The sequence below is a fragment of the Stegostoma tigrinum genome, chromosome 13 (genome assembly GCF_030684315.1).
Source record: "Stegostoma tigrinum isolate sSteTig4 chromosome 13, sSteTig4.hap1, whole genome shotgun sequence".
NCBI lineage: Eukaryota > Metazoa > Chordata > Chondrichthyes > Orectolobiformes > Stegostomatidae > Stegostoma > Stegostoma tigrinum.
The window spans coordinates 25201657-25223298 of NC_081366.1; the positions used below are offsets into that span (position 1 = coordinate 25201657).

A 21642-nucleotide genomic window follows, 5' to 3' on the forward strand; every position below is an offset into this window, starting at 1 on the left:
AAACCCGATTGCACTGTTGGAAAGACCTCTGTTATCCGAAGTGGTGAGGTTGTGGGGTCGGGCATTCGTGAACTGGCACATCTTATATGAAGAGTGGCATCGTAAGGACGAGGTGAAAATCTCGCCAGTGCATTACGTGTTTCGAGAGGCGCCGCATTCACGAAATCGCTGTGTGCCTGACAACGAAAATAAAAGGGGGCAAGTTTAAAAGGGCGTGTGCACGCGCTCGCGCGTGTGTGTGCATGGATCATTGCTCCCTGTTCCTCCCATTGTGGAGGGCCGAGGAATTCCCCCACCTCCTCCCGCTCTCACGTGATCCGGCGTCCGTTAGATTTTTGAAAAGGAACGGTTGGGCTCGAGTTGGGTGCACGCGTTAGCTGCGGTTAACAGTTCAATCCTGTGGAGGAAGAGCACACTCATATTCCAGCTCTGCCAGACGCGCACGACTCCCCCCCCCCTCCCCCAATTCATTGAGCTCGGGCATTAACGCAAAATAAATATATATATATATATTTTTTTCAAAAAGCTCCAACAGCCTCCCCGTCTTCCAAAACAAAAATACCTGTAGTAAACAGGGAGAGGCGACGAACGTATCCCTGCGTGGTCACGAATATTAATGTGGATCCAGGCGGAAGCTGGCAGGCTCGCATCTTTTTTCCACACCGTTTTTATTTCAAAGGCAGCAGTGTGCGTTATGTGGATCTACTGCCCGAACATCTCCCAGAATTAACAAAATTTCATTCAAATAATATTTAGCCCCCAGCCCGTCATCCCCCCCCCCCGACCTTCCTCTGTGGGAAAGACGAGTCAGCTAAGAGGATAGCGATTTGTGAACAGCACCATGCGCCAAGATTTTCAGGAGAGAAAAGCGCACGGTGGTCGTTCCTCCCTGGCATTTTCGGACGCTTCAACAATCAGCATCCAAAAGAAAGGCGAAGAAGGAAAAAAACATATGTAAACAGAAAGACAGACAGAAGAAAACAGACGGAGCTTAGAAAACAACAGACATCTTGTTTTCCCCTTCCTCCTCTTCATGCCATCTTCCCTCACTCCTCTCTCCGATTTCTCCGTCTCCCTTTTACCCCTTCCTGCATAAATATATATTTATATATTTGCAAAGTGAAGCCGCTTCCTCTGCCTTTTGATGTTGTGTGAGGAGTGTGCGCAGGCGCCCCCCACGTTGGAATTACTGCACTGGTCAGAATAAGTTGGATCCTGTCTGTCTCTCTCTCTCTTTCTCTCTCCTGCTGCCTTCCCTTGAAAAAAAACGAAATCGTCTGAAAACTTAGGGATGCTGAGAGTTCGGAAAAGGGGCTACTTTAGCGCTTTCTCGTTCCCTTTGCTAGTGGCGATGGTCTGTGCACAAAGGTAAGCCATAGCGCCGGGCAGCTGGAGATGTCTATCCATCTCTCTGTCTCTCTCTGCACCTTTCATTTGCAAATGCCACATTTACTTCATCTTTAGAGGGGAGAAAAGCAACATTCTTAACTGTTTTCTCTCCCTCTCAATCTAGTGTCAATGACCCCAGTAATATGTCATTGGTAAAGGAGACGGTTGATAGACTGCTGAAGGGCTATGACATCCGTTTGAGGCCAGATTTTGGAGGTAATTTGATTTATTGTTAATGTGATTCCTTACAGCCTTAAGTGCCCCCCCCCCCACCCGTTACAGTATCAAATGGATGTGGAAATGATTTGAAAGTTAATATAATTTTTGCCCCCCTCCCCCAAGTTGACCGAATTCCATACTTCAGAGTAACCCGTGTTTCGTCAATATCAGCTTTAATGGGTCTTTTTGCCTCGACGGCCAGGCATTAGTCAGTCCTGTAAGTTGTGTTGGTAGTTGTTACAGCTCCATGCTCCTAATTAGCCGCTAGATTTTTGTAAAGAGGTTTCAAAATGATTTCAGGCGAGGGATACTCCAACTCCAACGCCCCAAGGCATGTTTAGCTAAAATTTAGTTTTAATATTTATTAACGAAAACGTTTTAGCAGTATTTTCCTTTAACTACCACTTCTGGACCATATCATTATCTAATTTTAAATGTATACGTATTATATATTTGGCATAGTAAAATAGGACATCAAATGCATGTCACATATCGTACGGTAATGTTGCGTGGAAATGGTTGTCGGTGGGTTTTTGTGTGTTTAGAGAAATGTGATGTTCAGCTGCTTGAAAGAGGGAGGGGGTGATGGAAGCCACGCTAACTGTTCTCGTCTTGTGAAAAGAACTGGGTCTATAAACTGCACGAAATAGTTAAATTCAAGAGATCACATTGCGGGCAATCTTGTTTGTCTGCAGGTGACCCTGTGCGTGTTGGCATGAACATAGACATTGCCAGTATAGATATGGTTTCTGAAGTCAATATGGTGAGTACATCGATGTCCTGCAGCAACTGTCTTTACGGGAGCCTTTGATTCGCAGAAATAGTGTGTGATAAGTTTACACTCTCTCGAAGTGATCGTTTCGGTACCCATGCCTTTGAAGGGCTGAGTGAGCATTCATTGACTTCAAGCCAATTTCTTTCGAACAGCATCTACTGGTTCACTGTATTAGGCATGTAGGCTTCATGAGTGATGCGAATTTTTACTAGCAAAGCATTGGGCAGAGAAAAGAGAGAAGGGGATGTTGGAATGTGCTAGGTACTGGTTTGAAAAGCCGAGCAGAGAGGAATTAATCTTTAGTCAACGTACTGGGATGGGCAAGTTTGTTGCTTCGTGCAATAGCGTCCCCTGCTGATTTTTACATTCAACACAATAAACCCAGGCGCCAAACTTGCACACGAGCGTCTAAAAGATCGCTGAAATAGATCTCCAGTGAACTGGATCTCGTTTAATATTCTATTCGCAGAATAATATATTAACACAGATACCCTACACTTGGCTAACTCTTTGTTGAAGAGTGGAGTTAACAGTTGCAAGAAGTATCGTTTACGAGGACTGCACGTCCGGTCTTTTCAATCTTTGTAAATTTCACTTGATTGGACACATGCGTATTGAAGTACATGAAGAAGGTTGTCGTCGTGCCTCAAATAATATTAGAATAATTTTAAAAGCACAACATCCAACGTTTGTGTTTACACATTGGGTTAATTGTACAGAGGAATGCCCCACTCTCTCATCGTTATCTCAAGGTCAGATGGGCAGGTAGAACTCCGGTAGCTCCGGATGTAATCTCGTCTGAACTGTTGGCACCGGTGTTTCAATGTGCCATAACTTCCAAAGGCGGCGAGCACTCCCTAATCGTGCCAGTGTTTGCATAAATAACCCCCAGTGTCGTTGATTATTTCAAATGTGCAGACAATTAAATACTCTGATTGAAAATAAGATATAGATTTGTGGAATTGGACCATTTAAAAAATAAAATTGGTTTGAAATCTATTTTAAAATGCGCAGTCTATCTGGTGAGGGTGGTGGTGAGATTTTGCAACACCTAGTATTTGCTATAGATCATAACCTACTTTGCACCAAACTTTAATTTTAACCGTGGGGACGTTAAGGATACCAACACTGTATTTAGACATAATTTAAAGTAAAAACAGCAAATTAAGGATTAGTTTCTGTTTATATTAATCATCTTCTTGACTTATAATTATGCTTATCGAAATAAATAATATTAAGTTTTATAGGACAGTTATATAGGCCACATCACAATGACCTCTGGCACTGCCATCTAGTGTTCCAGTATTACCACGTATTGCACAAAGGTTAGCAGCAGCTGTTGAGGACAAGGGCAGCGAACAGGATGATTTCAGCTCATTGTTTTGTAGATTTTTCAATTAAATAGGTTGTAATTTTTTTTAGTAAGTATTCTAGTTTTAAGTATGTTGATTTACAAATAAAGTGATCACCCTGATTTCAACTGCATGATTTTCCATTACACCTCTGCATTTACCATTGAACATAGGCTTTTGCTTATTTCCTCATGTTTTCTTGCCACTAAGCTAACAGCTAATATCTGATTACATGTAATTTAAACAATTACACTTTTCCACATAACCTTTGATATCCTGTTCGGAATCATTGATCAATATATTTTTAAAACTTAACAAATTAGTGAGTACATTGAATTTTAACAACATTGTAAATGCAAAAATATGAATGCACATAACATCCTGTACATTTTAACAGGCATTTTATTTCTTAAAAATGGCATTTTGTAATCAAGTGGGATACTCACATGAATTTCTTGTGACATATAATAACTGGTACAAACATGGAAATTTGGGTAAAAATGATTACTTATTGGGAACTTGTAAGGTGTTTGCTGCAGAGGCTAATTTTGCTTTTTTAAAAAATGGTAATGCTTGGTTTGTTGACAGTGCAAGTTCTGACTTTGTTACTAATTGAAAAAATACTCTCTTCTAGCATGTACTGAGAGAAAATATCTGCTTTCCTTTGTAACCTGGTATAAAAGTGACACTCACGAAGTGTCAATTATGCAATGTCAACTGATGTTGATTCCAATGAGGAGAAAAAAAAAGCTATCATATGTCTGGAGGGTGTATTCAACACTCTTCTACAGACAACTTGCAGAGAGTTAAATTCAAGTTGTGAGATCTGTCTTTTACTGACATTAGTTCGTTTTCTACATGTCATGTCACTATTAGATTGTCTTTGGGTTGTTTGGGCAGTTTGTAACTGAGCAGTTACACCGCTTGAATCACAACTAAATTATTATTCTGATAATCTTAATAGCATACTGTTAGTTTCTCCTTTCTCTAATTATACTTCTAATGAAAAGGAACTCATTTAGTATTTTGTGTGTATTCGATTGAAATCATAAAAATAATTGGTCATTTTAAATACACATTAGCTAACATATTTTCTAAATTATTGTTAGGTGTTATGTTATTGTGTTATTTCTAGATTATTCAAACACATTTAATTTCTTTTTTGAAACAGAATTAATTGCAACACTCTAATCCTCACCATAGTTTAATTTTTGTGCTATCATGTTTGCATTATTTTAAGTGTAGGGTTTATCAGGCTTCTGTGTGGCCTTACTGGGAAAGTTGGATTTGTGAATACTGAAAACTGTTGAACTTTCAAATATATTTTTACTGGTGACAAAGCCATTCCTTTAAGAAATAAGAACATTTTCTCTGTGCTTTTTCATTTAATACGCAACTTTCTTGCTTGTCCCAGAGATTAAAAATATAGTTTGATAAAACATGAATGCAATAAATTGAATAAACTTAAAAGAAAAATCTGAAATGGTGAAATTTCCGGAAATAATTCTGTGATTGGTGTGGATGCAGTGAAAACCAAAATTTGCTGATAGAGGACTCTAGGAGAACTGCTGTAAAAACCCATCTAGTTCACTAACGTCTTTTAGGGAAGGAAATGCACCATCCTACCTGATTTGGGTTAACAACGTTAACTGCCTTATTGTGTGTGCTGTCGTATAATGTGTGTGGGGTCAGTATTGGTCAAAACTCAATCTGTTGAATTACAGAACACCATCAAGCTTTATGCGGATTATAGCATGCATATTACAATTATAATTACTGTTTCCTCATTGCAATGTCCATGCGCCACATATTATCTTTATAGACATTCTCTGTCCCTCTCTATTTGAAGGTTGAACCAATTCAATGTACCATTTGAATACAAACAAAAAACAGTCTATTGCTTTGGTAAATCAAAGAAATACACCAAAACTGAGGCAAGTTATGATTTAAGTAGTTTGATTTAAGGACACAAGTGTCATGATTACTGTGGATTAAGAGCCTTAGTTGTGGTTCTGTAGATTTCTTACTCATGAAGTAAGGGTAGTAGATATCATATACGTTCACTCAATACTATTCAGTATAACAACTTTGAATTAAGAAGTTATAGTTACATTACAGAGCTGGTTGACTTTGTAGAGGGCCTCTTTCCTTTACTCCGCACTCAAGCTGGTATCTGGGGTTCCCCGATTACTGTGGTGGTTTCTCCCCAGCAGGCTCTGAAACTTCAAAGACCCGGAATGCCACACCAGGGCAACTCCGCTGGAGAGAGCGCTGAATGGAACTCACTGTTTATAGTGTGACCAGTGAGTCGGAACTTATTCTCCACACAGTAATCGCAATCGCCACCAATGCCGTCTCGTTGGTGGGACAACGGCCACCTGGTACCAACCCACTCGGGCAGTACCCCCAAGAGAGAGAAAAAGAGAGATCAAACTGCTTATCCTGGCCAGCAATCCCTCTTGAGTGGGTGGTTTGAATTGCCTGGATCACCCTCCGGTCCTTGACACTGGAATTATAGTCTGAGATCTGCTGTGAACTCAGCCAAAATTGGGTACCCAGAAGGAGCGCATTTGGACTTAAATATGAGTTCAAAATTACCAGTGCACATTATTACAGGAGAACTGAACTTCCCAATCTGCACAATACATCAATAAAACTTATACTCTATACTATGATATAAAATATAAGAAAGCTGGAGCGGACACAATGTAAATTTTAACCTGACACAATTTACGGGGTACTCATACTTTAAGAATCACACAAAACCCTCCCTCCCATGCCTAACCAACTACTCCAGAGTATGACTATTCCCAGGCCTGAACAGAGTTCTTACTGTCTTGGAGGGACTTTTTGCTTGTCCGCCGGGGCTCCCTCTCTGCCTCGGGTGTTGTTGCAGACTTCCGAAGTCTGAGGTCGCAGACAGGGTCGATGTCTTCAGCCCCAAGGGGTTGGTGTCCAGAGGAGCAGTGAGCTCAGGGCGAGGAGAGTGGAAAAGAAGAAGAGAGCTCTGCTGATAGCTGGCCCTACTGCCCCTTTTACCCTTGCAATTTCAAAAGACTGGCTGGCAATAGTCAGGAATCTGAAAGTATGGGTTGCATGTTGGAATATCTCTCTACTACATTTTGTAGACATGATCACCAGGTTTACCATATCCACAGTGATAAACAATAATAGATGGGTTACAGTGGACAACAGCATGAAAAAGTGAGGTTTTGATTCAACAAGAAAATTCATAATGTATAGCGCAAAGAAGAACAATATAGCACAGGCACAGGCCCTTTGCACCTCCCCCCCAGCCTGTGCTGACACATTTTGCCCTTCTGTACTAAAACTGTCTTCACTTACAGGATTTGCATCCCGCTATTCCCTTCCTATTATGTAGTTGTCCAGGTGCTTCTTGAATGCTGCTATTGTCAGCTTCCACCAACACCTCTGGCAATGCGTTGCAGACATTCACCACCCTTTGCGTGAAAAATTTGCCTTGCACATCTCTTTTAAACTTACCCCCCCCCTCCCCCTTGCATCTTGAACCTGTGTCTCTTAGTCATTGACCCATCTCCCACAAGAAAAGAAAACCTCATACTTTTCACTCTATCCATACCATTCGCTACTTCTATCAGGTTGGCCCCTCAACCTCCTGCATTCCAGTGAAGACAAACCCAGTCAAGACAACTATTCTTCATAGCTAAAATTCCCCCATATCAGGCAACATCCTGGTAAACCTTTTCTGCACCCGCTACAAAGCACCCACATCCTTCTCGTAATGTGGTGACCAGAAGTGTACACAATATTCTAACTGTGGCCTAACTAAAGTTCTATAAAGCTGCAACATAATTTATATCGTTATACTCGATGCCCCTTCCAATGAAGGCAAGCATGCCATAAGCTTTTTTCACTACATTACTTACCTGCACTGTCACTGTCAGTGATCTGTGGACCTTTACACCCAGATCCTTCCACATATCAGTACTCCTAAAGATCCTGCTATTCGCTGTATAATTTCCACTTGATCTTCCAAAATGCATAACCCCACATTTGTCTGGATTAAACTCCATCTGCCATTTTTCTGCCCATACCTCCAACTGATCTGTATCCTGCTGTATCCTCTGACAATTCTCTGCACTGCCTGCAACTCCACAAATCTTTGTATTCTCCACAAACTTACTAAATAGACCAGCTTTGTTTTCCTCAAAATGATTCTTGTAGATCACAAATTACAGAGGTCCCAGCACTGATCCCAGTGGAACACCACTAATCGTAACTCCCCATCCCAAAAAGCATCCTTCCCCTGCTATCCTCTGTCTCCTACGACTAAGCCAATTCTGTATCCATCTTGCCCGCTCACCCCTGATACTATGTAACTTTGCCTTTTGTACCAGTCTGCCATGAGGGACTTTGTCAAAGGTTTTACTGAAGTCCATGTAGACAGCATCAACCACTTTTCCTTCGTCAATCATCAAGTTAGTGAGGTACGATCTCCCCTGCACAAAATGATATTGTCTATTAGTAATAAGCCCATTTGCATTCTACATATGGATCTTGTCCCTGAGAATCTTTTCCAATAATTTCCCTACCACTGACATGAGACTCACAGGCCTGTAATTTCCAGGATTATCCCTATTATCCTTCTTAAGCAATGGAACAACATTGACTATTGTCCAGTCTTCTGAGACCTCACCTGTAGTCAAAGAGGATACAAAGATGTCTGTCAATTCTCCAGCAATTAGTTCTCTTGCCTCCCTCAAATTCTTGGGACATATCTATCTTAATATTTTTTTAAGAAGCACAACACCTGTTCCTTTTTTTAAGGAAGAATTTGGCTTAGAAACGCGGCACTCCGTTCCCTGAGATCATCCTCCATCAATACCTTCTCTTTGAATATCGACACAAGGTAACTGTTAGGACCTCACCTGACCCTTCTTGCTCCTCACATTGATTTACCTCTTTTGTCCTTGAGTGGACCAACCCTTTCCCTGGTACCTTACATATATGTATAAAAAGCCTTGGGATTCTTTGTAATCCTGTTTGCTAACCACTTTTCATGATCTCTGTTATAATGAAGGTGAATTTGTGAATGATGAATTTTGGGACATGTATTAGAAATTAAATATTTACAACTGCTACAGAAAGTCCATACAGTATTGATGATGGAAAACATGCAAAAGTAGACTTATGTGGAGATCATTTTCCCAAGATAGACTCACTGGTAGTTTCCAGGACAGTGGAGTCTGATCAGTGGAGGCCTACCATAATATTGATGAGTTATGTTAAGAGATTGGGAGTGATGTATCAAAAATTTCTGACAAGACAAAGAAAGATGGAAATGTAATATGTGGGGAGAGCACAGAGGCTGGAAAATATAGACAGGTTAATTGAGCGGACAGCACGTAGCAGTAGTGTAGTGCGTGAAATTATTTACTTTGACTCAAGGTATTTTTTTAAACAATATGAAACTTGTAAATATTGACATTTGAAGAGACTATGTTATAGTACAAGGAATACAAAGTTACCATGCAGGTACGGCACGTAATTAGAAAGTCACATGGCATGTGGGCCTTTATGAAAGTGAATTTTAGTACAGGAAGAAGACTCTTACTACAATTGCACACTACAATTGGTGAGCACATACTCGGCAATTTGCATAGTTTGTCTCTTTTATCTTGGATGTGATACAATGAAATTTCACTCAATAGGGCTTACAATGACAGCATGTTCTTATGTTGAGGCTGAATAATTTGGGCCTACACTTGGAGTTGAGAAGAATGTCAGCTGATCTCATTGAAGCATACAGAATGCTTATAGGTCTTGACAGGGACAAAGCACTTCCTGCATATTCTGAAGCTACAAAATGTTGCCTTTTGTAGCTCCTCTTGAAATGTGTATCCATGTAGTTGATAGCCTCGCTGATGCATTGCAATGATAGCTACTGCTGTAGTTCTGAAGCCAGGAACAAAACACTTCCCGCATTTATAATTGCCCAGGACCTGAAAAGTGTCCTGGATTTGTCACTTGGCACATAATGGGCACTCTTTTTTTTATTCTTTTATATTTCTCATTCTTTTTGGAACTGAGAATTGAACTTTAAACTTTGAACAGCAGCTTGTTTTAGTCTTAAAAAGAGGAGAGAGCAAAAGATGAATGCCTGCTGTTAGGAACTGACCTAGAAAGACATTGCAGATTAACTATTGCCCTGAGAACTCTTTCGACAGTTTGGTTCAGAAATGTTTTTCTGCTCAGGGACTGACAGCTGGTTGGATGTTGAATTGGTCATTTAAAGGAGGATTGATGCTCGCTAGCCAATCACAGCGAATGTTGAAAAATAAAGTAAAAAACAGACTGAATTGGCTCTGACTGGGTTTTAGGTAGGAGGCAGTTTACTTTAGAAGTTGCATTTTGATTTTGGTCTTTAACTATTCTTTGGTTATTGATTTGTTGAAAATTCTGAGAAAAGAACCTCAGTCTATAAGAAGTAGAAGTCTAGAGGTCTGCAAAAGCTATTTGCGTTGCCCAGTGACTTTGGAATTCAAGCAAAATACACAGCTGTATACGCCTGTAACAGAAGTCCTTGTCCAAGGATTTTATGAAGACCTGGTATTCATTGTTGAAGTGGTTATCAAACTGGCAAACTGCATTTCTTTCATTAAAAAGAATCTCTTAACATTTGTCAGTTCATGAATAAGTGTTTATATTCATTGAACATAGAACATAGAACATTACAGCACAGTACAGGCCCTTTGGCCCTCAATGTTGTGCCGACCTGTCATACCGATCTGAAGCCCAACTAACCTACACTATTCCATGTACGTCCATATGCTTGTCCAATGATGACTTAAATGTACCTAAAGTTGGCGAATCTACTACCATTGCAGGCAAAGCGCTCTATTCCCTTACTACTCTCTGAGTAAAGAAACTACCTCTGACATCTGTCCTGTATCTTTCACCCCTCAATTTAAAGCTATGCCCCCTCGTACTCGCCGTCACCATCCTAGGAAAAAGGCTCTCCCTATCCACCCTATCTAACCCTCATTATTTTATATGCCTCAATTAAGTCACCTCCCAACCTTCTCTCTAACGAAAACAGCCTCAAGTCCCTCAGCCTTTCCTCGTAAGACCTTCCCTCCATACCAGGCAACATCCTAGTAAATCTCCTCTGCACCCTTTCCAAAGCTTCCACATCCTTCTTATAATGCGGTGACCAGAACTGTACGTAATACTCCAAGTGCGGCCGCACCAGAGTTTTGTACAGCTGCAGCATAACCTCTTGGTTCCGGAACTCGATCCCTCTATTAATAAAAGCTAAAACACTGTATGCCTTCTTAACAACCCTGTCAACCTGGGTGGCAACTTTCAAGAACCTGTGTACGTTGACACCGCGATCTCTCTGCTCATCTACACTACCAAGAATCTTACCATTAGCCCAGTACTTTGCCTTCCGGTTACTCCTCCAAAGTACGTCACATCACACTTGTCCGCATTAAACTCCATTTGCCACCTCTCAGCCCAGCTCTGCAGCTTATCTATGTCTCTCTGCAACCTACAGCATCCTTCGTCACTATCCACAACTCCACCGACCTTAGTGTCATCTGCAAATTTACTAACCCATCCTTCTACGCCCTCATCCAGGTCATTTATAAAAATGACAAACAGCAGTGGACCCAACACCGACCCTTGCGGTACAGCACTAGTAACTGGTCTCCAGGATGAACATTTCCCATCAATTACCACCCTCTGTCTTCTTTCAGCAAGCCAATTTCTGATACAAACTGCTATATCTCCCACAATCCCATTCCTCCACATTTTGTACAAGAGCCTACTGTAGGGAACCTTAACGAATGCCTTGCTGAAATCCATACACACCACATCAACCGGTTTACTCTCATCGACCTGTTTGGCCACCTTCTCAAAGAATTCAATAAGGTTTATGAGGCACGACCTACCCTTCACAAAACCGTGCTGACTATCCCTAATCAATTTATTCTTTTCTAGATGATTATAAATCCTATCTCTTATAACCTTTTCCAACACTTTACCAACAACTGAGGTAAGGCTCACTTGTCTATAATTACCAGGCTTGTCTCTACTCCCTTTCTTGAACAAGGGAATCACATTTGCTATCCTCCAGTCGTCTGGCACTATTCCTGTAGACAATGAGTTAAAGATCAATGCCAAAGGCTCAGCAATCTCCTCCCTGGCTTCCCAGAGGATCCTAGGATAAATCCCATCCGGCCCAGGGGACTTATCTATCTTTACTCTCTGCAGGATTTCTAATACCTCTTCCTTGTGAACCTCAATCCCACCTAGTCTAGTAGCTTGTATCTCAGTATTCTCCTCGACAACATTGCTGTTTTCAGGATGGAATACTGTCGAAAAATATTCATTTAGTGCTTCCCCTATCTCCTCTGACTCCACACACAACTTACCACTACTATCCTTGATTGGCCCTAATCTTACTTTCATCATTCTTTTATTCCTTAAATACCGATAGAAAGCCTTAGGGTTTACCCTGATCCTATCCGCCAACAACTTCTCATGTCTCCTCCTGGCTCTTCTGAGCTCTCTCTTTTGGTCTTTCCTGGCTACCTCATAGCACTCAAGCACCCTAACTGAGCCTTCACATCTCATCCTAACATAAGCCTTCTTCTTCCTCTTGACCAGAGATTCCACTTCCTTTGTAAACCATGGCTCCCGTGCTCTACTGCTTCCTCCCTGCCTGACAGGTACATACTTACCTAGGACACACAGGAGCTTTTCCTTGAATAGGATCCACATTTCTAATGTGCCCATCCCCTTGCAGTTTCCTTCCCCATCCTATGCTCCCTAAATCTTGCCTAATCTCATTGTAATTGCCTTTCCCCCAGCTAAAACTCTTGCCCAGTGGTATACACCTATCCCTTTCCATCACTAAAGTAAACATAACAGAATTGTGATTGCTATCACTAAAGTGCTCACCTACTTCCAAATCTAACACCTGGCCGGGCTCATTCCCCAGTACCAAATCTAATGTGGCTTCGTCCCTTGTTGGCCTATCTACATACTGTGTCAGGAAGTCCTCCTGCACACACTGAACAAAAACTGACCCATCTATAGTACTCGAACTATAGTGCTCCCAGTCAATATTTGGAAAGTTGAAGTCCCCCATGACAACTACCCTGTCTCTCTCACTCCTGTCGAGAATCATCTTTGCTATCCTTTCCTCTACATCTCTGGAACTATTTGGAAGCCTATAGAAAACTCCCAACAGGGTGACCTCTCCTTTCCTGCTTCTAACCTCAGCCCATACTACCTCAGTTGACGAGTCCCCAAACATCCTTTCTGCAACTGTAATACTGTCCTTGACCAACAATGCCACACCTCCCCCCCTTTTACCATCTTCTCTGTTCTTACTGAAACATCTAAATCCCGGAACCTACAACAACCATTCCTGTCCCTGCTCTATCCATGTCTCCGAAATGGCCACATTGAAAATTGGGCTTAGATCACACCTAATAATTGGATTGTCTTGAAGTTTATCTCGATTCTGCTGAAGTTACTTTCTAAATAATAAATGGTTAATTTTTGTTTAACTTATAAACTTGTTACTTGTAAATTCTGGTTGGGAACAATTGAGTAAGTTTGAATGTTTAAATTTATGGTGTCATGAATCCAGTGATAGTGAGGCTGATTTGGTTTGGCTTGCTGTCCCTATGTTGTAATACAGTTCTGTGGTGACCTCCTGTACTTGTGTATGTCAGACTACCAACTAAACCTACCATTAACAAAAATTAAGATTAGTTCCTAATTAAAAACCAATCAGCTCCTTCCCTTATGCCTTCTGTCTTTTACCGTGCTGCTTTACTGCTAAGTCTATCCTTATTTGTAGATTCTTTTTAGTTTTTAAGTTTATTGAATTCTTTAGCTAACACCAAAACAGAAATGTTAACCACTAAAAATACTAACCTATAAACTTCTTACTTATCTTTAATTAAGGTAGCTCACATTGTGTGTTGACACTGTTGCATTTTTTTTCTTGTACTGTATAAACCAAAATGAACATACATATTGATATGTATGTGTTAGGATGTCTTAATGTCATGCTTGAAATGTTAACATGGAATTCCTTCAGAAAAATCCAATTTAGCATTGAAAAATTAAACTAGAAATAAAAGAAAATAAGCCAAGCATTCTCAATACAGGCTTTGTAGAAACTTGCATAACAGGTGGAGATAATTTGACTTATTGTACCTTTGTTGTTTTGAAATAGAGGGCAAATTAGGTGCTTTGTTCAACTCCCTTGCTCTTTTCCTGTAGCCCTGAAAAACTATACAAGTGTATATACATGAGTTTTGTACTGGAAGTAAACGCAGAATATTCTTGCACTGTCCTTCCTAACAGCATATTATTGTTCATATTAATTTTCCATTTTTAAGAAAAAATCACATCTCTGCTTACCATTGACCTCCCTTCTTTCCAGTTACAAAATACATTCTTCGGTTATTTTTACTCCCTGTGGAAACCATGTTATTTGTTTTACCAAAGCACCTCATAATTTTAAATATCCATCTTAAATTCCCCCATCACCGTTTTTGCTGTAAGGCAATCAACGCTTTACTCCTTAATCTTTGTGCATAGTTGAGGCATTAGCATTCCTGCACATTCCTGACATCATTCTGCTAAATCTCTTTTGCAGCCTCTTCAATGGACTTGACATCCTTAAACTGAAAACCCAACATTGTAACAATAATCCAGAACTAGCCGTTGATTCGTAAAGTTATAAAAGTAAAACACTGCAGCTGCTTGAAATCTGAACTAAAAAAAGAAACTAAGTGCCGGAGACACTCTGTCCTGGCACAAATTGTGGAGAGAGAAACAGAGTTAACGTTTTGAGTCCGATTACACCTCTTTAGAATTAAAGAGAGGTGGAAAAGTTTGGGGATTGGGTTTACTGCATTCGTTGCTCACAATGTTGTCACCTCTACATTGGGGAAACGAAGCATAGACTTGGCGACTGCTTCGCAGAACATCTACGTACTGCTTGCAAAAAAGACCGTGAACTACCTGTTGCCTGCCACTTCAATGCACCACCTTGCTCCCTGGCCAATAACTCTGGCTCTGGCTTGCTACGTGTTCCAGTGAAGCCCAGCGCAAGCTGGAGGAACAACGCCTCATTTTCCGCTTGGGGACCCTACAGCCCTCCGGACACACAGTTGAGTTCAATAATTTTAGGGCCTCAACTCCCCCATGTCTCAGCCCCCCCCAACCCCACACACCAGGCCTTGTTACCACATAGCCTGCCACTACACACCCCCGCTGTTGTTAGCCACTAACAGTCCCCATTAATGACTACTCACCCTCCCAGCCTGATCGTTAGCAACTCATTTGTCTGTTCAACTGTCTTTCTCTCTCTTTGGGCTCTATCCTATCGTTTACTCCCTACCCCACCCACCTCCCTGTTTTCTGCACATAAACAGCCACCATCAGTTCCGAGAAGGGTCACCGGACCTGAAACGTTAACTCTGTTTTCTCCTCTACAGAAGCGGCCAGATCTGCTGAGCTTTTCCAGCAACTTTGCTTTTGTTCATTAAAGAATGCCAAGCCACGGCCAAACGGTTAGCATTTTCTTCAGGATCCGGGACAGTAAACCATTATAGTTGCTGTTCCTACGTGGACTCAAGACAGCAAAAGGGCCCCACTAGACCTACGTAGAGTAAGAGAACCAATAAGCCGATATCCAGAAGAGTGCACGCTGTGGAAACCCCATCTACATTTGGAACAGTTAAATTGTTTAGCAATATCCAAATTAGAATCAATCAGAATAAACTTTAGGTTAAATGGTCACCCGATACTATACTTGCTGGCTAAAAGGGATCAAAGGAATGCAAGAGTGAGGTTGGTATAGAGAGTCAAAGGTTATCAGAAACTCGAAGAAATCAGATATACCATGACTTTATTGAATGATGACAGAGGCTCGAAGGGCTGAATGGCCTACTTTTAATTTTTATCTTTGTATGAGAAGCCTCTTCTCCTTTTAATAGCCTTCACAAATCTGTCTTCTATGAAGTAGACATTTCATGTTTCAGATATATGTTTGCAGTTTAGATTGTGAACTCAGTTTCTTCAATTTCAGTTCTGATATATTACTTAGACTAGAACTTTCAAACAGTTAAGATATGTTAAAGGAACAAAACAGCTGGACTTAAACTACAAGCAAAGGTTGTACATTCAGTTTTTGCAACAGAAGTGTTGAGTTGCTCAGGAAGATATGTCATAATTCCTATTGAATGTGCATCGTATAGTATTCCTTTGAAGCTGAATAAGACTAAAAGATGATTAGAAAGTTATTTCTAGGAACAATAAGCCAAGAAACCCTTTATGCAGCACTTTTGTCTGAGCATGTTCTAGTAAAAGGAGGATAAGTTATTGCAAACCTGAAAGAATAAACTAATTTAAACATTAGAGATAATGGGAACTGCAGATGCAGGAGAATCCAAGATAACAAAGTATGGAGCTGGATGAACACAGCAGGCCAAGTGGCATCTCAGGAGCACAAAAGCTGATGTTTCGGGCGTAGACCCTTCATCAGAGAGGGGGATGGGGAGAGGGTTCTGGAATAAATAGGGAGGGGGGGAGACAGACCGAAGATGGAGAGAAAAGAAGATAGGTGGAGAGGAGCGTATAAGTGGGGAGGTAGGGAGGGGATAGGTCAGTCCAGGGAAGACGGACAGGTCAAGGAGGCGGGATGAGGTTAGTAGGTTATAAATGGAGGTGCGGCTTGAGGTGGGAGGAGGGGATAGGTGAGAGGAAGAACAGGTTAGGGAGGCGGGGACAAGCTGGGCTGGTTTTGGGAAGCACTAGGGGGAGGGGGCGAGCTGGGCTGGTTTTGGGATGCACTGGGGGAAGGGGAGATTTTGAAGCTTCACGTTGATACCATTGGGCTGCAGGGTTCCCAAGTGGAATATGAGTTGCCGTTCCTGCAACCTTCGGGTGGCATCATTGTGGCACTGCAGGAGGCCCGTGATGGACATGTCGTCTGAGGAATGGGAGGGGGAGTTAAAATGTTTTGTGACTGGGAGGTGCAGTTGTTTATTGTGAACCGAGAGGAGGTGTTCTGCAAAGTGGTTCCCAAGCCTCCGCTTGGTTTCCCCAACGTAGAGGAGGCCACACCGCGTACAGTGGATACAGTATACCACATTGGCAGATGTGCAGGGCAACATCTGCTTAATATGGAAAGTCATCTTGGGGCCGAGGATGGGGGTGAGGGAGGAGGTGTGGGGCAAGTGTAGCACTTCCTGCGGCTGGAGGGGAAGGTGCCGGGTGTGGTGGGGTTGGAGGGGAGTGTTGAGCGGACAAGGGAGTCACGGAGAGAGTGGTCTCTCCGGAACGCAGACAAGGGTGGGGATGGAAAAATGTCTTGGGTGGTGGGGTCGGATTGTGGATGGCGGAAGAGTCGGAGGACGATACGTTGTGTCCGGCGGTTGGTGGGGTGGTATGTGAGGACGAGGGGAGATCCTCTTAGGGCGGTTGTTGCGGGGGCGGGGTGTGAGGGATGTATTGTGGGAAATGCAGGAGACGCGGTCAAGAGTGTTCTCGACCACTGCCGGGGGAAAGTTGCAGTCCTTGTAGAACGTGGACATCTGGGATGTGCGGGAGTGAAATGCCTCAACCTGGGACCAGATTTGGAGGAGGCGAAGGAATTGGAAATAGGGGATGGAATTTTTGTAGGAGGGTGGGTGGGAGGAAGTGTATTCTTGGTAGCTGTGGGACTCGGTGAGCTTGAAATGGACATCAGTTTCTAGCTGGTTGCCTGAGATGGAGACAGAGAGGTACAGGAAGGTGAGGGATGTGTTGGAGATGGCCCAGGTGAACTTGAGGTTTGGAGTGAAAGGTGTTGGTGAAGTGGATGAACTGTTCGAGTTCCTCTGGGGAGCAAGGGGTGGCGCCGATACAGTCATCAATGTAACGGATGAAGAGGTGGGGTTTGGGGCCTGTGTAGGTGCAGAAGAGGGACTGTTCCGTGTAACCTACAAAGAAACAGGCATAGCTGGGGCCCATGTGGGTACCCATGGCCACCCCCTTTGTCTGTAGGAAGTGGGAGGAAGTGAAAGAGAAGTTGTTGAGCGTGAGGACGAGTTCGGCTAGGCGGATGAGGGTGTCGGTGGAGGGTGACTGGTCAGGCCTGCGGGACAGGAAGAAGCGGAGGGCCTTGTGGCCATCTGCATGAGGAATACAGGTGTATAGGGACTGGACGTCTATGGTCAAAATGAGGTGTTGGGGGCCAGGGAATTGGAAGTTCTGGAGGAGGTGGAGGGCGTGGATGGTGTCAGGGACGTAAGTGGGGTGTTCCTGGACCAAGGGAGAGAAAATGGAGTCCAGATAGGTGGAGATGAGGTCGGTGGGGCAGGAGCAGGCTGAGACAATAGGTCGACCAGGGCAGGTGGGTTTGTGGATTTTGGAAAGGAGATAGAAACGGGCTGTGCGGGGTTTGGGAGCAATAAGGTTGGAGGCTGTGGGTGGGAGGTCCCCTGAGGTGATTAAGTCATGAATGGTATTGGAGATGATGGTTTGGTGCTCGGGGATGGGGTCATGATCAAGGGGGCGGTAGGAGGAGGTGTCGGAGAGTTGGTGTTTGGCCTTGGTAATGTAGAGGTCAGTGCCCCATACTGCCATTGCGCCTCCCTTGTCTGCGGGTTTGATGGTGAGGTTGGGGTTGGAGTGGAGGGCTGCTGGTTCTGTGGGGGAAAGGTTGGAGTGGGTGAGAGGGGTGGAGAGGTTGAGGTGGTTGATGTCTCGACGGCAGTTAGAGATGAAGAGGTCGAGGGAGGATAGGAGGCCCAGGGATGGTGTCCAGGAGGAGGACTTATGTTGGACATGGGAGAAGGGGTCAGTAGAGGGAGGGTTAGGCTCCCGGTTAAAGAAGTGAGCGTGGAGGCGAAGGCGGCGGAAAAACTGCTCGATGTCCAAATGTGACTGGTATTCGTTGATATGTGGGTGGAGGGGGACAAAGGTGAGCCCCTTGCTGAGGACTGACCGTTCGTCCTCAGTCAGTCGGAGGTCTGGGAGGATGGTGAAGATTCGGCAGGGCTCAGTGTGGCTGTCTTCTCTGGGTTTGCTGGCTGTGGAGGCGGTGGTCGGAGTTCCGTCGGCGGTGGTCGGAGTTGCGTCGGCACCAGCGGTGGGCAGAGTTCCATCAGCAGTGGGCGGAGTTGCGTCGGCGGTGGGAGGAGCAGGGAGGGCAGCGGCAGCAGCAGTGAGGGTGATGTTTGTGGTGTTAGTTCTGGAAGTGAAGGCGGTGACTGCAGTAATGGTCGCGCTCGCGGTCCCGGACGTGGCGTGCCCGGCAGTGGCGGATGTGACGTCATTAGTGGGCTCACCGGCCGTGTCCTCATGGTCAATGGCGGCGGGTACATGGTGGGGGAGGTCCAGGGACAGGCTCAGGACTGGGGAGGTGGGGGAATCCTTTTAAGGTGGCAGGAGGCAGTGAGTTTAAGTACTCATGATTTTGGTGTCCAGTAAACCCTGCAGCCCAATGGTATCAATGTGGACTTCACAAGCTTCAAAATCTCCCCTTCCTCAGTGCATCCCAAAACCAGCCCAGCTCGTCCCCTCCCCCCACTGCATCCCAAAACCAGCCCAGCTAGTCCCCGCCTCCGTAACCTGTTCTTCCTCTCACCTATCCCCTCCTCCGACCTCAAGCTGCACTTCCATTTCCTACCTACTAACCTCATCCCGCCTCCTCGACCTGTCCGTCCTCCCTGGACTGACCTATCCCCTCCCTACCTCCCCACCTATACTCTCCTCTCCACCTATCTTCTTTTGTCTCCATCTTCGGTCCGCCTCCCCCTCTCTCCCTATTTATTTCAGAACCCTCTCCCCATCCCTTCTCTGATGAAGGGTCTAGGCCCGAAATGTCAGCTCCTGAGATGCTGCTTGGCCTGCTGTGTTCATCCAGCTCCACACTTTGTTAACTAAAACATTATTTGTTTTGTGTATTAATTGCATATGTTGATATCAATCTGATACCAATTTGGAGGACTAGATTAGTGGACCCATAAATTCAAATCCCACTGAAGCAGTTAGAGAATTTAAAATTCAGTTAATTAAATAAATATGGAATAATAAGCAAAACTACATAAAAGTACTGGATTGTCATAAAAACACAACTATTTCTCTTCTGTCCTGTAGGGAAGGCAATGTACCATACTTATCCAATCTCATTTATATTTGAATCTGGCCACGGCGCCACCTGGTTGACTGTTAACTGCCTCTGAAGTGGCTCAGCAAGCCACTCGTTTTATCAACCTGCAGAAGAACCTGCTACAGACGAATATAATGAGAATAAAATTAAATGAATTACTCAGTAATGCATAGACACCCAGAAATGAAAATTGTACATACAAACTAGGTAATCCTGAAAACAGGCCATCATCCCACAAACTGGGCTAAAGAATAAACTGATTGAAAGTCTGATTCTGAGTCTGACTTTCAATCAATACACAGACTCCTTCACCATCTGTGGGTATATCCTGTTTTATCGACAGTACAGATCTTGCAGGGAGCGAAACAGTTTTGCAGTTGATGAGGAGTGTCATGAGAGTCTTCAACATGTGTCTAGACCGTTATGATGTCTGATGGTAGTAGGTCCAAAATGGGTGAAGAAATAATCTGCTTATTGTTTCCGACTATCCTCTTGTAACTGTTGAATCTCTGAAGTAATTGTTTGGTGATACAGAACATAAACATTGCTAAAAGGAGACGTTGAAGTTTTTCATTTTGCACTAATCATTATTAGGATGCAAGAAGTGGGCTTGAGAACAGGATTCCAATTTATGCAACTTGGCGACTAATTAGTTGGGCTGTCGTTGCGTGAAGATGCAGCAAAAGAAAGTTAACTGCCAATGTTCATTCTTTGTCTAACAGACTAAAAGGTTAAAAGTTCTTGCTATTCTTGTAGAATTTCCACACCAATTTAAAGACTAAACCAATTAATGCCTCCTTCATGCTGTATAAATTCATGTCCCTTTTTTCCAAGCCCTTTCTACATCCTAGTCCTGATGGGTGCAAGGTGAAGAATGTGTTGACTTTTGTGTTGACGGTCGGAAAAACATTTTTAAATCTATCTTCTCTCACCTTAAACCTGTGGTCTTTAGTTTTGGGCTCCCCTACCCTGTGAAAAGACCTTGACTATTCACCCTATCCATGCCCCTAATTTTATAAACTTCTATACACCTCATCCTCTGACGCTTCAGGGAAAATAGCCCTAGCCGGTTCAGCCTTTCCCTATAGTTGAAACTGCCCAACCCCGGAAACATTTGTAATTTTTTTCTGCACCCTTTCAAGTTCCACTATATCTTTCCTGTAACAGGGAGGCCAGAATTGGATGCAGTATTCTATAAGTGGACTAACCACTGTCCTGTACAGCCACAACGTGACCCCCCAACTCCTACACTCAATGCACTGACCAATAACTTCACAGCCAATTAGCTGTTCACTGCCCTTTTTTTCTGAACTCTTTGGAAACAACTTGCCCTCGAATGCATCTCCCATGTGGTCTACTGTACATTCTCTCTTTAAAAATCAATTCTTTAACAATTTTTAAAACAATTAACTCTTGTTGATGATGCACAGAGTGGGCATGTCTCTAGTGACTACAATTGTGTGAAGTCAAGATTGTGAATCTGTTGTGTTTGTGTATCGTTACCATGCCTAAGCACCACTCTGACTTTGTCACTTGTGGAATGACTCTAATCTTGGCCATTTCCAATAGTAGGTTTTGACTTGATTTACTAGATGATGAGGAATATTTCTGGTTTTGTGGAGATATAATAGCTTGACATCTTAGCATGATGTCGATATTTTTACTCAGTTTGCCTAATGACTAAGGATTTCAGATATTTTTAATTAAAAACGCTATGTTACTTAGCTGTTCGACTC

General features: G+C 43.1%; 1 protein-coding gene across 1 annotated transcript in view; it reads left to right on the forward strand.

Annotated features, from left to right (window-relative positions):
• The first annotated feature begins 556 nt into the window (after nucleotides 1–556).
• Nucleotides 557–21642, forward strand: part of gabrb2a (gamma-aminobutyric acid type A receptor subunit beta2a) — a 215442-nt gene continuing 194356 nt past the window's right edge. The window contains exons 1-3 of the mRNA XM_048543245.2: nucleotides 557–1368; nucleotides 1514–1605; nucleotides 2304–2371. Coding sequence (XP_048399202.1) covers nucleotides 1292–1368; nucleotides 1514–1605; nucleotides 2304–2371 — 237 coding nt within the window. The 5' untranslated portion in view covers nucleotides 557–1291. The remainder of the gene's footprint in view (nucleotides 1369–1513; nucleotides 1606–2303; nucleotides 2372–21642) is intronic.